The sequence below is a fragment of the Eulemur rufifrons genome, chromosome 21 (assembly GCF_041146395.1).
Source record: "Eulemur rufifrons isolate Redbay chromosome 21, OSU_ERuf_1, whole genome shotgun sequence".
NCBI classification, from domain to species: Eukaryota; Metazoa; Chordata; class Mammalia; order Primates; family Lemuridae; genus Eulemur; species Eulemur rufifrons.
Genome location: NC_091003.1, coordinates 15,091,526 through 15,106,695, shown reverse-complemented (window position 1 = coordinate 15,106,695; position 15,170 = coordinate 15,091,526). Strand labels below are relative to the sequence as shown.

General features: G+C 54.1%; 1 protein-coding gene across 3 annotated transcripts in view; it reads right to left on the bottom strand.

Moving 5' to 3' along the window:
• Positions 1–8,961: 8,961 nt before the first annotated feature.
• Positions 8,962–15,170, bottom strand: part of UBE3B (ubiquitin protein ligase E3B) — a 48,529-nt gene continuing 42,320 nt past the window's right edge. For all 3 annotated transcript variants that reach the window (XM_069497394.1, XM_069497395.1, XM_069497392.1), the window contains 3 exons: positions 14,790–14,901; positions 11,968–12,060; positions 8,962–11,034 (listed from right to left, as the gene is read on the bottom strand). In XM_069497394.1, the coding sequence (XP_069353495.1) occupies positions 10,843–11,034; positions 11,968–12,060; positions 14,790–14,901 (397 nt within the window). In that variant the 3' untranslated portion in view covers positions 8,962–10,842. The remainder of the gene's footprint in view (positions 11,035–11,967; positions 12,061–14,789; positions 14,902–15,170) is intronic.

The following is a 15,170-nucleotide window of genomic DNA, read 5'->3' as shown; positions in this document are numbered from 1 at the left end:
TGGGAATTTTCTGGCAATGCTGGACTCACGCTGGAATAGACTCACCTGTGCAGTCCAGCTGGGGCGATTCGCCTTGGCCTGTTGCTCTCCTCGTCTGGAGTCCTCGTGGGAGACAGCGCTCAAGTCCAAGTGGAGGGAGGTAAGGACGGGCAGGTTGGGGAGACCCAGGAGCTTTGCTGATGTCCCTTGTGTTCTCCCACTGCATGGGAACTTCTCAAGGCGTGGTTTGTCACCTTCGGAATTCCGATGAAAGCCTTGTGCACACTCTCCCTAGACAGACGCGCACACACACTCACGAGTTTGCATGATGCAGTTAGGAAGTCCATGGAACCCCCAGGTCGGAATCCCTGTTCTAAGAGAACCGGTGCAGCCCCCTCTTCAGGGGCCAAGTCGGGTTCACAACGCTGCCGCCTCCACCTGCCTCTTGGGGGCTTCAGAGAGCCTCAGCCCTGGAGTGTGACGAGGTCCACCTGGGTCCGGCTGGGAGGGGCTGCTGGGTTACCCGATGCTTCCAAGACTGTGCAGGACAGCGAGGGACTGTCAGACACCTGGAGAGGGCGTGGGCTGCAGGCAGACTCGGGCTTGAGACCAGGTGTCGCTTTTAGCTTCATGGCTCTGGGCAAGTCATTCCATCTCTCTCAGACTTGTTTCTCCATCTATAAAATGGGAATAATATTTACCCCATGGGGTCATTGGGAGAGTTTAATGAGACAATATTTAAAAGGGTAGTATTGTGCCCTGACAAATGGTAGCTGCTATAATTATATTATTATATTGTTATAATAAATATTATATTAATAATTATTATTGCTATTTTAATTCAAATTCCAGCTTTACACTTCCTAGCAGAGTCACTTTGAGCTAATGGTCTAACCACTTCAATCTTCGTTTTTTATAACTGGAAATGATAATAGCAGCTGCCGAGGGTTCGGGGAATACATCCATGGGCCTGGCACATAGTAGCAACTAAAAAAAAAAAAGTAACTATTGTTGTTGAATCATGTTTTACCCTTTTCAAAGCACTTTCTAGTAGCTCAGGCCCAGGTAGAGCAAGGACCACTTAACATCTCCGGTTTGTTCGACTTGCTGAGTGGGTCGGGGAGCCAAGTGACCTCCGGAGGTAACTAACTGGCCACAGTCTGACAAAACTAGGGGGATGTGGCTCCAGGAACATGGTGCCACAGCGAGAGGGACAGTGACTAGCAGGATAATGAGCACCGAACGGGATCATAGAGATCACTGCACCCATTTTATGGATGAGGAAACTGAGGCCCAGAGAAGAGAATGTAATAAGTAAATATTAATAAGGCCCACAAATTGAGCACTGATTACGTCCAGGCATCCTAAGAACCTTACATTTGACAGTTCATTGAATTCTCTCAACAGCCTATTAATATTATTATCATCCCTAACTTGCATATGAGGACACAGGCCCAGAGAGGAGAAATGACTTCCTCAAGGTCACACAGCTCGAGGGCTTTAAACCTGGGCTCCAGGCACCATAGTAGCATTTGCTCAACGCTGAGCTACACGCTCACTCACACCACAACGCCAGGGTGTTTTTAAATGTGTCTTATTTGTCAGAACCCTACGAAGTATATAGTTATCCTCCCCTGTTTCACAGCTGAGGAAACTGAGGCTCAGAGAGGTGAAGTCACTTGCTCGAAGTCACACAGCATCTCCAGGAGTGATGATGATATGATAATGATATCGTTATAAACAGCTGACCTTGATCCTGCTCTTCTTACATGCAGGGCTTTCTAAGCCTCTTCACCCCAGCTGACCTTGAGCGCACCGCACCCTCCTTGTGCACTTGGCATGGACTCCCCACCACAGCCGTATCAAGTAGACACTGTTGTCTTCGTTTCAGACTCGGAAACTGAGGCACAGGGAAATGGCAGCTTGGCTGGTGTCACGCCACGAGGAGGAGGCCAAACTTGGATCTGAACTCGGATCTGTCTACCCCTCAGCATATTCCGACCTCTCCATGGTGAGTCCCACTGCCAAGGTCTCCCTCTGGGCGGCAGCAGAGCCAGGACAAGGACCCTGGTCTTCGGATTCCCTGAGGTGGCCAAATGGGCGCGGCTGGCGATGGGGGCACGACTGGCAACTAAGTGGGGCAGGGCTTCTCCTGGGGGGGAGGAGAGCAGGGGCTGCCATAAACCCGCGAGGACCCTGGTTGCCCCGGCGATGAGCAGCCTCTCAGAGGAAGGGCGGGAAGCAGGTGGCAGTTCAGGGTGGCACAGGATGAAGGCACCTGGAGGCTGGAGTGAATAAATGCCACAGAGTTGTCCAGCCGACTCAGGGCCTGGGGGTTGCGAGGTGATGCAAGGTGACCCCTCCTCCCACCGTCCCCGCAGAAACGACTCCCAGGGGAAGCTCCCGCGGCACCGGCCCTGCGGCCCTCGGACTGGCCATCTGCAGAGCCCGTGTCTCTCTCCAGCCAGCAGGCGCCTTTATTTATGATCACCTTGGAAGGGTCGAGCAGACATATGTTGCTAAGGGTTGTTTATTCTTGTTTATAAAATTTATGGCTTCACCTCGATTACACACTGTCAAAACAGAAAGGATTGGCCCCAAAGTCTCTTGCCGCATGACTGCCTCAGACGTGCGTACATCTGTTAACTCCGTGGGAGCTGTAGAGGGAAATAAGGTTCACTATAACTCAGCAGCTCTGTCCTGCCACGAGGCGTGAGGGAGGCAGGCCTTGGGAAGAGACGTCCAGGCGTGCACGTGGAAAGGGAGGCGGCCGGGGTCTGTGAGTGGCCGGGCCAGGTGGCCTCGGGCCCCTGCCCCGGCCTGGCCCTTGGACGCTCTCAAGGTGCTATGGGTTGCGGGGTGGGAGAGAAGGAACTCTATTTCTACGGCCCTCGGGGGTCCAGCTGCAGGATCCCAGCAGCTGGAGAGGGTTCTGGGCCTGCGGCTCTCCACCTGCCGACTTCAGCGGGGAGAGAAAAACATCGACTCTCCGCTGCTGGGGGGAGTGGAGATTGGTACGAACTTCCAGGAGGGCAATTTGGCAACGCGCACCCAAGTCCTAGGGATGTGTTTACCTTACGGTCCTGCAATTCTGAGACTGAGAATTCCTCTGAAGAAAATAGATACATCAGTGGAGCCATAAGGGTTTGTTTTTTTTCGGTGCAGTATTGCTCATTACAATGAGAAACTGGAAACAACATCCAACGATAGGAGGCCAGATAATTAAATAGGTAAAATATTTGAAAGACTGTAAGAAATACCATGAAGCCAGTGAAAATGATGGTGCCTACATGTTTACTGCTATGGAAAGGTGTTCAATATCTATTAAGTGACAATAAAAACCCTAAATTACAAAATTTTATGTATGGAATGGTCTAAATCCTGTAAAAGAAATATAAATGTGTGTATATATACTACAGAAAAATACAAGGACCCATTCTTTATGTTAATACTTACCTCTAAGTTGTGGAATTATGGGTGGTTTTAATGTTCATTTTTCTTTGTTTGGATTTTTTTCTTTTGTTTTTATAGAGACAGGGTCTCACTCTGTTGCCCAGGCTGAAGTGTAGTGGTGTCATCATAGCTCACTCCAGCCTTGAACTCTTGGGCTCAAACGATCCTCCTGTCTCAGCTTACAGAGTAGCTGGGGCTACAGGTGTGCACCACCATACGCAGCTAATTTTTTAATTTTTTGTAGAGTTGGGGTCTCACTATGTTGCCCAGGCTGACCTCAAACTCCTGGCCTCAAGCGATCCTCCTGCCTCAGCCTCCCAAAGCGCTGAGATTACAGGTGTGAGCCACCACACCTGGCCTGTTTGTCTGGAATTTCTAATTTTTCTACAATGAATTTGGGTTGAATTTGACCAAGGCTTGTGTAATATACTTGAGTGAAAAAGAGAAAAGACATTGGCAATGGGTTTCTCTCCTGTAATAAATCATCAACCTCCCTTGGGATGGATGGAGACAAGACACCCTCCCAAATTCTCCCCCTGACCCATGGGGAGGGGGCCTTCCTGTAGCCAAAGCCATGGGGCCCCTCCAAAGTCTAGAAGCCTTGAGAATATGCACTGTGTTCATTCTGTCGGAGACAGCTGGCTGTCTGGAGTCCAGCCTGAATGCAGACGCTTGGATTCCGTTCTAGGGCAACAGAGGAGGGAAGAAAAATGATCCTGGCCCCACTGAGGCGTCCCCTGGGGAAACGCATGAGCCTGGCACCCCCCTTTCTCCTCTGTTGGTTGCTGCATCTTTATCTTGCGCAGGGTTTGAGAGGAGACAAAGAACTTTCACATTTACTGTCTCATATGGATTTTCCTCCTGGATCATCACCCTCATTGTCCCTGAACGAGCCGGCACCCCAGTGGGTAGAATGACGAGCCTGCTGTGCCGCAGTCAGCAAGTGGCGAAACCGGCACTCAATCCCAGCCTTTGTTACCAAAACCCAGTTTCCTTTCTCTTCTGTTCTGCCGAGAGCAGGAAAGGGCTTTTCCCAGGGTGAGAAAGAGATGCCGATTCCACGGGAGTGCCTGGAGGGCTGTGTTAGGGAAAAGCTTGAGGCTGGGTCCAGGTTCCACAGGAAGGAGCTGGGTAATCCATTATTCATGTCTGCCATGGCCTCCGCCAGGGTAGTGGAACAAGTGGCGGCAGGGATCTGACATTTCTGGATTCCTAGGGCAGAGCAGACCTCAAAGGGGTGGGATTTCAGGGGCAACCATGGTCTTCAGGCTGCCCTAAAGTTATCAGATTGTCCCTCTAAACCAGCCCCTAAAGCTGCGACCCCAGCCCCCAACTCCCTAAGAAAACTACCTGGCAGGAGAGGGATTTCTTAGGGCTTTGAGGCGACACATCAGGGTCATAGATCTCCGAGAACCAAATACTTATAAATCTGACTAATTAATTAGTCAGCCCTGACGAGCTCACCACCATAATTCAGAATCTGTAATTACATTTTGCATTAAAGCAGGCAGAGAGAGTTAAGATTAAAGCCAGTGAGAAATGGCGCGACACCTCCCAGCCCTACCCCAGCTCCCATCCAGGGACTACAGTTCCAGAAGCCACTTCCCTTCGGCTGCTTTGTCTCTGGGCCCCTGTGGTGCCCTTCCCAGCTGCCTGAGGAGCCAGTTCCAGCTCTCCCCCTGCCCCCCGGAGGTGGCTGCAAACATTTTGTTCAGGGGGACATTTCTGGGTTTACAGTTTAAAGTGGCCTCCAGCCAAAGACCACCAGGAACACACCTCTAGTTGAACAAAGTCAGATTTTTTTTTGTCTTTTTGCAATGAGAGAACGAGCGAACGTGTACACCATGGGGAACTGTGGGGCGCCCAGAGGGGGTGTCTGAAAGGACTTATTGTAGGATTTTGGCTTGTGTTGGGTGGTTTGGGCACAGGTTCAAGGAAGCGGGGCTTTGCTCTGGGTGGGATGCTGTCTGGAAGCAGGGCTAGTTCTATGACTGGGTGTTTTAGTAAATCTTGCCTAGGAGGGAAGACGAGTGCGGCTAAAACTATAATTGAATACACTGGAGGGTCGGGTGGGCAGAGCCCCAGCCTCGAGGAGCTGGCAGTCAGCTTGGGCGACCCGCCTTGTGCGTGCGCACACACACCCCCGGTACGTGATCGAGTAACTCGGGGTTCACTGCGTGCCAGGCACCACGTGCATGACCTCACTTGACCTCAGCAACGCCACAAGGGATGAATGACCATCCCCACCTCGTAGGCGTGGGGAGGTCAAGTGACTTGCTCCAGGCCACGATGAGGAAGTGGCTGAAGCTAGACTTGAATTCTAGTCTGTCTAATTCCAGAACCTGAACCCTTACTACCGCCCTGGGGACAAGAACGGCCCCAAAACGGCAGGAACCCTCGAGTGGGTATTTGCTACGTTCGGGGACCCACCATTCAATTGCCTCAACTTGCTTCTGGGGATTTACTTTTCCCCATAGGATACATGGGGCTCTTTATTTGTCTTATTTTCAACACACCAGAAATTATCTTGTTGGTTTCTCGTTTGGCGTCTCTCCCAAAATAGACCGAGTCTCAGTGCCTAGAACAGTGCTTGGCACATAGCAGGTGCCCAACAATATTAATTGTATGAATAGTAAAAAACACCATCAGTACCTTGCCCAGTCGACTTTCTCTCCTGAATCTTCTCTGAATTTCCCTGAAGACTCCTGTGGGCACCAGGTGAGGAAAGATTACTGGTCGCAGCTGATCCATTCATGCCCACGGCATCCTGAAGAAACCTGGCTTCGGGCTCTACCGTCCAGGCCCACGGAACTGCCCTGACTCCTGCTCTGCCGGCAGCCTGAGCCTCCAGCCCTCAATATCGGCCAATAAATTCCTTTTTCATCTAAGTGAGCCAGAGCAGCCTTCTGTTTCTTGCAGCTCAAGAACCCTGGCAGAAAGAGACCACATCCGACGGTGGTTTGGAGACGGGCAGTTTCCAGGCATCCAGCTTCATCGTTTGAATATCCACTGAGACAGGCCACCTAGCTCGTTCACCAGAGGACACCGTTACAGTAAACCACCACAGGTGCAATCCACCGTGCCCAGCTATATTGAGGGTTTTTTTTTTCCTTTTTTTTTTTTTTGAGACAGTCTCACTCTGTCACCCAGGGCTAGAGTACAGTAGCGTCATGATAGCTGACAGCAACCTCAAACTCCTGGGCTCAGGAGATCCTCCTGCCTCAGCCTCGTGAGTAGCTGCGACTACAACAGCTGTGTGTCACCACGGCTAGCTAATTTTTTTCTATTTTTGGTAGAGACGGGGGTCTCACTCTTGCTCAGGCTGGTCTTGAACTCCTGAGCTCAAGTGATCCTCCCACCTTGGCCTCGCAGAGTGCTGGGATTACAAGCGTGAGCCCCCGCGCCCGCCCATATTGAGGTTTTTAAACCATACGCTGCCCAGACAAATGTCTTCCTTTGCTCAATGGCCATTTCCATCGCCCCGTAAGAGCTAGAAGAGGCGTTCAGAGCAGGCAGCCTGGCGGGAAACCCTGGCACAGCTAAGGAGCAGAAACCCTCGGCAGTGGGGTTTTGTGCTTTCAGTGTCCCCTGCAGGCGTCCCTGGGGTCAGAGAGCCAGGGCACATCTTTAGCGGGGTTTCTTCTGTCGTCACTGGTGGCCTCCAGCAGGCTGGCTCTCTTGTGGACGGTCTATAAACTGACACAGACCCCGCCCCAAGGCTTTGTCTCTCCCTATGGCTCAGAAACCACCTGGATTGCCAGGGGCCTAAAAAAGCAGGAAGGAAACGCGAGTCCCGGGTGGGGCAGCACAGCACCAGGTCCTGGCACAGCGGGAGCCTGCAGCGCGGGCCGCCAGCGCCGGCGAAGCCCAGCAGAAACCCCCCGGGACCTCCTGCTACTGTCAGCGGACGCCTCCTCCCTCCTCGCAAGGACTTTGAAACACAAAGTTAACTCCAGAAAGGACGTCAGTCCCCGGAACAAAATAATGACAGTTATAATGGCCATGAATCAGCAACTGCTCACAGATGGCCCAGGCCGGGGCTTCTCAGGCCACCTCTGCCGTTCATGGCAACGCTGCAGGGCGGGTGCTGCCGGGCCAGTCTCACGGGAGGGGAAACGGCAGCTCTGAGAAGCCAGGGCTCTCGCCCGGCCTCCCAGCCAGGGGCGGCAGCGCTGGGCCATGAACCCAGCGCCCTCGTAGATCTGCGAGTGCTCGGTCGGGCTCTGGAATCGGCCCGTTGAGCGTGTGCTCCTGACAAATGTCGCTGTCAGGACGATCACTGCGACTCCATTCCGACCCCATGCACCAGGCCTGGAGAGAGGCGTGGATCCAGCCTGGGCGGCAGCACGGCCTCCTCTATGTCACAGTCCAGCCCCGAGCCAGCGTGGTGGGGGGACACAGCAAGATGCCCCAGGGCCACACAAGCCTAGAAACGCCTCCGCCGATCCTTCTGGCTGGAGGATCTTGCTTATGTACTGTCCCACTCAGACGAGTGGAGGAGGGAGGTGACTTTCCCCCCGGTCCTGCATAAATCCCATGGAGAGAGCACAGATGACCTTTCTCCATATAATTTCTCATCACCCAGCTGTGATTGTTGGTAGCAGTAGAAGCTACTGGAAGCTTCATCAGAGTCTGATCTCCAGGGTCGAGGGCAGCCTATTTTTTTTTTTTTTTTGCTACAGGGTCTTGCTCTGTTGCCCCGGCTAGAGTACAGCAGCATCATCAGAGCTCACTGCAACCTCAAACCCCTGGGCTCAAGCCATCTTCCTGCCTCAGCATCCAGAATAGCTGGGACTACAGGCACACGCCACCATGCCTGGCTAATTTTTCTATTTTTGGTAGAGATGGGGTCTCGCTGTTGCTCAGGTTGGTCTTGAACTCCTGAGCTCAAGCAATCCTCCCGCCTTGGCCTCCCAGAGCACTAACATTATAGGCGTGAGTCACCGTGCCTGGCCCCTATTGTCTTAAAGTGAAAGGCGGGGAAAGGTAGGAAGAAGATTAATATCTAGATGCTTACTCAGTGCCAGGAGCTGAGCTGGGTACATTATGTAACTTTGCTGAATTCTCAGCACCCCATAAAGGAGACCTCAAGACTCTCAAGTTCCAGATAAGGAAACGGACGTATAGGGAGGTGGACTCTGTGTGACTCAGAGGCAGGACTTGGAGGGATGGGGCTTGCACACGTGTGGTACAAATGCTGTGTGCAAAGATACATACCGAATCCAGGGTGACGGCTGCCTCTGGGAAGCGAGCGGGTGAGAGGACGGGACCATGGAGGGTGCTTATCTGAAATGCGTTACTTCTTAAAACAAAGCTGGAAGCAAACATGAGAGATGGTCAACAACTGTGAACTCTGGCAGGTGAGGCTGGAGCGTCTGCTACGCGACCCTTGCGTTTCCCTTCCACCGTGGAGGCCTGTGTGCTCCTGAAGCCCAGATGCCCAACCTTAAGCCACCCAGGCACGTGGCTGGATAAAAAAACAGAACACAGCCGTCGTGTGCTGAAGTAGAAATTTAATAAAGTCTTTGATCGTGTCTTCATCCATAAGTTATTTCCAAAAACAAGAAACCCACAGCTTTTTAGAGCCATCAAGAGCCATCGAGGTGTCAATGAACACCAGCTACAAAAGTACAGATCTAGTGTTTAGATAGTGCAATATTGCCAACTGTTGAAAAGAAGAATTTAAGTGAAATTACAAACTACACCTCCTTGTCAAAAAAAAACCAAACAGGTAAAGTTGATATTGGTGCTTAGGAACCTCTCTCCCCCCAGTCCCACTGGCTCCAACCCTCGGGTAAGAAGAATCGAGATGGGATCCATCCTCATGCAGGCGGACAGTTTCTAGGCCCTCGCGTGTCTGTACACACCTGCTCGGCGCACACACGTTCAGCAGAAATCGTCCAAGGAATCAAGTGTTTGAAGAAAGTGGCCAAGTCCACAGAATCCGAGGTTACTAGCGAATCTTAAATAATAATACTAATAAATTCCTGTCTTTAAATTCCTTGCCACCTTTCCATCAAAGCCAAGCACACGCTCTGTTCTCAGAACCCCAGGGGCTCTCGCCTGGGTGGGACCCCAGGAGCCAGCCGAAGCCCTCTGGTGCAGGCTGCGGAGTCGGGTCTTCCCGGCTTTGCGGCCAAAGGGAAGGTTCTTGCTGGACGGTGTTCTGCTGCTGTGAAGAAAGCGAAGCCGCCCGCACAGAGCAGAGGAGGACCAGGCACTCCTGGCTTCGGATCTGGCTGCGATCTTGGTGGTGGGGACGCAGGGGGAGCACGGCGAGGCGGGAGAGGCGGGGTGGCTGTCAGTGCAGACCACAGACAGGGCCTGTGCCGCCGATGCCTAGATCTGGAGTGCAGCTCTCACGGCAGAGCCGAGGAAGAGGGCAGAGGAGCACGATGGGTTGGAAGAAAAACGAAGTTAAAAAAAAAAAAAAAGAAACCAGCCCAGAGAGCGTGAGCCTCCTCAGCCTCGTGAGCCCATCAGTGCCAAGGAAGGACAGGCAGCAAGACCCAAGTTCCGCGGGATTCCACATCTCTGGGGTAAAGCCACTGCCCAGACGGGACAGGTACCTCAGGTTAGTGTTTGTATCCTCGTTAGGTAACAAGCGGATCAAACTGGCAGGGACTAAAGGCCCCCTCTGGACCCAGCAGGCGTGGGGTGACAGCCAGTGTGTTCTGGGAATGGGGCTGCTTTTAAGGGCCAGTGGGCTTTTTCTCCCCAACCAGGATGCCAAGTGAATGCACAGGACGCTCGGCCTGCGGAGGACTCAGGAAGGGGACCGGGGCGGGGGATCCGCAGGATGGAACACGGGCTTCGAGGTGGGAGCGGCGCCCTGAACTTGCTGTGCTCCGCGGCCCCCCAGCAGGCGCCTGGGCTTCCCTGGGCAGCAGGCGGGCCCGGCGGTGCGGGAAGAGGCTGCGGTGGACGGCGCGGAGGCCGAGACTCTGTCGGGTGCATAGAGGCTTGGCCAGGCCTTACCTGAGTAAAGTTTCAGAAACGGAAGGAGAGGATCTCACACACAGCAGGTTTCGTGCGCGAGACCCACGTCATGAAAACCATCTGGACGCTTGGAGTTCCTGGGACTTGTTCACACGTGGTTCACTCAGAGGGTTAAGGAAAGAAAGACTCCCCCAAAAAAACCAAACTACCAAAAAGCAGTCCCTCTGCAATCACCAGGAAAAAAGGACCAATGTGGGCGGAATCCGGAGGTTTATTTTCCACAGTCCCTTCCCGTAAGTATCACCTGGAGAATGCTGTGTCGTGTTGTCTAAAGTTCTTGAGGCCACAGGGGGTCTCATGGCTATAGAGAAGGTCTGGGGGCCAACGTCACCCAGCAAGTTGGTCGCGTTCCCAGGGGCATGCCGCCTCCAGGCAGCCCAGGAGCCCTTGAGGGGTGGGGCCGAGCGGGGGCTAGGAGAGCTCGAAGCCCGTGTTCATGCTGATGGCGTAGCGCAGCTTCTCCCGGAGGACGCTCTTCTTGCTGTAGTTGGGCAGCTTGAGCAGGTTGAAGCAGGTGGAGGAGGTGGGCAGCCGGCCGCCCGGCTCCCGCTTGCGGATGGTGAAGAAGCCCCGGAGGACGCTGCCCAGGGTGTCCCCGGTGTCCTGCAAACACACGCCATGGCCTTGGGTCGGGAGGCACCTGGTTTGGGAGCCTAAGCAGTGCCCTGGCACCTGCGGGCAACCCCCAAACTCAGGACAACTGGCCTTGGGATGCTGAGTCCTGAGAAGCCAGGACTTCTTCTTAAGGCCACACGGAAATCCGGTCCTAAGTGCGTGCTCGGAAACGGGGTCTTCTGGTGAGGAGCTAATTATCGGTTAACCAATCGTCAAAGAGCAGAATACTGTGAAACTACTTTGGGTACCACTGCTGAACGCAGCCTACGTTTCCCCCCTGAACTCGCCAGCGCTGTGGCCCATGGCAGGCTACGGCTTGGGTCAACCTTCCCTTCAGCGCAGAGGCTGAGATAGTCTAGTGTCCTGCGTGAGGAGGGATCGGCAGCTCGGACTGGGCATCTCGAAAGGCAGCGACGCCCAGGGGCCACGGGGCTTACGGGGCGTAGGACACTTAGCTGAGCAGCCGCCGAGGTCAGGCTGTGCCACACAGAGCTCCGTGACCTACTCGTTCTCCCTTCACAGATGAGGAAACGAAGCCACCCACCCGGACGTACGCAGCCCACGGCGGAAGGGCCGGTGCTCAAGCTACATCTGTCCACTTCCCGAGTCTGTGTCCTCACCCCCTCCCACACAGCCTCTCAGATCTGGAGCCCTGGTGAGAACAGCAGCTGCTAAAACAGCACGCCCCGCCCCCACCCAGGCACGTCCCCAAGGAGGCAGAGAGCAAGGGAGCTCCAGGAGAGAGCTGAGGCCCAGAGCAGCCCGAGTCAGTGGCGCCCTCTGAGGGACGGGCCAGCTCTCCTGCTGGGAGAACTGTGGGCCCCTCCTCCCCGGCTCTGGCTCCGAGGGACCCAGCAGGGGGCCACCGGAAGGGCAGTTGAGGAACACTGCCTGAGGCCCGCTCTCCCCGCGCTGTGGTACCTGATCATCCGACACTTCCACACAGCGGATGGAGAAGGGAGGCTTGAGGTAGGCGAATCCCAGGAGCGGGGGCCTGGAGCAGCTGGTCACAAACTGCAACACAAGGCAGGGTCAGAGGGGGACAGAGTGGGGCTCTTGCTCCTCCAGAAAGGGCTCCCTTGCAGCTGTGTGGTGTGCTTTTGCTTCCTCTGTCACTGTACCACTCACTGCCGCTTGGCCTGCAGCATGGGGTGACAGAGAGGTGCATCTGGCCCACGGACTGAGAGACATCTCACATTGTCTCAGGGGTGCAGCTCTCCGGGACTCACACACATGGAAACCCAGAGATGTGACTGGTCCTCTGTGAAAGAACGTGGGCCTGAAGGGTTTAGCAGCAACTCCCGACCAGGGCACTGGTGTGACATCCCCTGAAGGCAGGTCTCCAACAGGACCGTCATAGGCAGCAGGAACAGAGCAGTGACAGACACCCTTCCATAGAGAGAGACCGTGCAGTGAGAGCACCAGAGGGCGAGGCGGAAGCTGGTGGCACCTGCTAACGTGGCACGGGAGACAGGGAGCCCTGGTGTGGGCCGCGAGCACTCACGTCGCACTTGGCATCCTGGCAGCTTCTCAGCCACGCAGGCGTGACTGTGCAGGTGCGCTCACCTGAGCTCCCTCACCTGCTGGGTTACAGAGTGGTCTGTGTGCTGGGCTCCTGGGGCCCCTCTCCAAGAGACTAACCTCTTAGCACGCTGACAAAAGCCAGGCCTGTGGAGCCAGCGAGGCTAAGGAGCAGACCGAGGTGCTGCACAGCCCACGTGGGGCCCGTGGGCAGCCGGCCACACCGCCCTGCTCTACCCCGGGCATTCTCCAAACGTCAGCGCCTGTGTTACTCCCCCAAACGTGCTAGCTTGTGCCTGGACAGAGGCATCTGACCAACCTGGAAACCCAAGTGAGAAACTTGCACAGGAACGTCCTAAGAAGCCATTGACTTTCATTCAAAGGTAACCAAGAACATTCTCCCTTCTCTAGAGGACAAGGGAGTCTGTTACCTGCAACTCCAAGCTGCATTCCAAATTCAGTGACAACTTGAGAGGTTGGGTCTTACCATAAATACTACCATTTAAACAATGTTATCAATGGTTGTGAGATTCCTGAAACCATCCAAAGACAGTTTATGTGTTCTGGGCTTCAAAAAGTTTTTTAAAATGTATTGAAAAAATATTGCTCTTCTGATGTTTTACTTATAAAAACCACAGCAGCAGCAGCGGCGGCAGCTCAGACGTAGAAAGGATCACTGCGTTTCCACGCTGTGCTGAGCGTTCCAGGAGCACAACCTCGTCCAGTCCCGCCACTGGGCTGTGTGTCGGGATTGCGGTTAGTTCTAAGGAGGAGGAGACCCACACAGAAGTGTCTGCACCGCCCAGTCCAGGCCGGCTCAGACCCGCTGCCTGCTGCATATGGAGCTGGTCAAAGGAGGGAAGGGACTGTCACCCTTTCGGGACAGGAGGAGGGACGGGAGGAGGGACGGGAGGAGGGACGGGAGGAGGGATAGGAGGAGGGATGGGAGGAGGTACAGGAGGAGGGACGGAGGGCATGGGAAGCCTCTGGGTGCTCTGCTCTCACTACGTGTGGACAAGCGCGGTCACATCCCCTCCTGTGCAAGGGCTACAACTTCCATCTGGCTCTGGGGCTTGACTACAGCCACGGAAAAGGTCAGGCCCACGGCAAGGAACTGCAGGTTTGGTGACAGCTTATCCAGAGACACAAACACACCTGCTGTGTGGGGCGGTGACTGCACGATCGTGAGATACCGGGTGCTGCTGGGAAAACTGGATGATTCTCCCAGAGTCAACTTCTGGAATTATGTCCGCCTGCCCACCCGAATCCCCGCACCTGTGGGATGACTGGGACACCGTGTATCAGCTGGGCCGAGGGAGGACCTCCCCAGCCGGGGTGACCAACCCAGGAGAGAGAGAACCGGCTGCCATTTTGCTTGGTGGTGATGCTGACCAGGTGGCCTCAACAACAGAGGTCACGCAAGACTTCGAGAAACCCCAAAGTCCAAAGGACAATGTTTTGAGGGATTAAATTCACCTCCAGAATATGGCAAAATGTTCCTGATATTCGGTCAAGTAGAAAAATCAGGTGATGAGATGATGACTCCATTTTTATACAAATATACATGTATATGGCACAGACACAGACCATGTGTCATCCAGAGTCCTGGAAAATACTCTTTGCTGATGTCAACAACGAAAATCTGCGCTTTGGCATTGGGGGTAACACTGTGAGCATGTACAGCCTTACGACACCGGAACAGGGACCTGGGTAGTGGCCACCCTATTTACAGAAGTGTACATGGGTACCAGCCTAGGCAAGCGGGTGTATTTCACTGGGACGTTGCATTTGTGTGTTTTACACTATTGAGGAAAAGGGAGCACAGAGGTTGCCCCTGGTGAGCAGGAATGTAGATAGCTTAAATTTCTTCCTTGTGGGACTACGGACTGTTTAAAGTTTTGCTTATCTGTATTTTCCCAAAGTAAGGTAGTAAATATTATTTACTTCTCTAATGAACAGAAAGAAAGCAAAGAGACGTTACAAGGCCAGCACGGGCGAAGGGGAGGATGGACGGCTGCGCCCGCCGGGCAGGGCCTGTCCCTGCGGCCCTGCCTGGCCCTGTGGCCCTCGCTGACTGCCGCTGGCCTCCCTAGGGGAGATGTGCTGATGACATGAGGCCGTCTGGATAATTCCGTTTTTTCCAGTGTAAATTACTACCCTAACCGGCCTTCTAGGTTTCTGAGAACACACGGACGCACGCACAGAGGTGATAAATACGCTACCTTCAGAAACATGGCTCTCTCCTCGGGCGTGAAGTCGGAGGCCAGGATGTCCCAGAGCCAGATGATGACTCTGTGGCTTCCATGGAAACCGCCGTAGTACACCGTGTGCCTCCTGAAAGCAATCCGACAGCAGGCTCAGCACACACCCTGACGGGCACTTGGGGGCACAGGCAGGCAGGGACACTTAGTAAGTGGCAGAGTCGACTCTGACAGGCCTGGGCAACACTACTCACTTCTCTTAACGCCACAAGTTCACGCCTTAATACCCCATCTGCCTGGAAGCTAAATGGGCAGAGAGTTCGAGAGCTGGCCCTGCTGTTCCCAAGCAGAAGCCAGCACGAGGCCCTATGATCCCCACACCTCCTAGACCCTCGGAGAGCC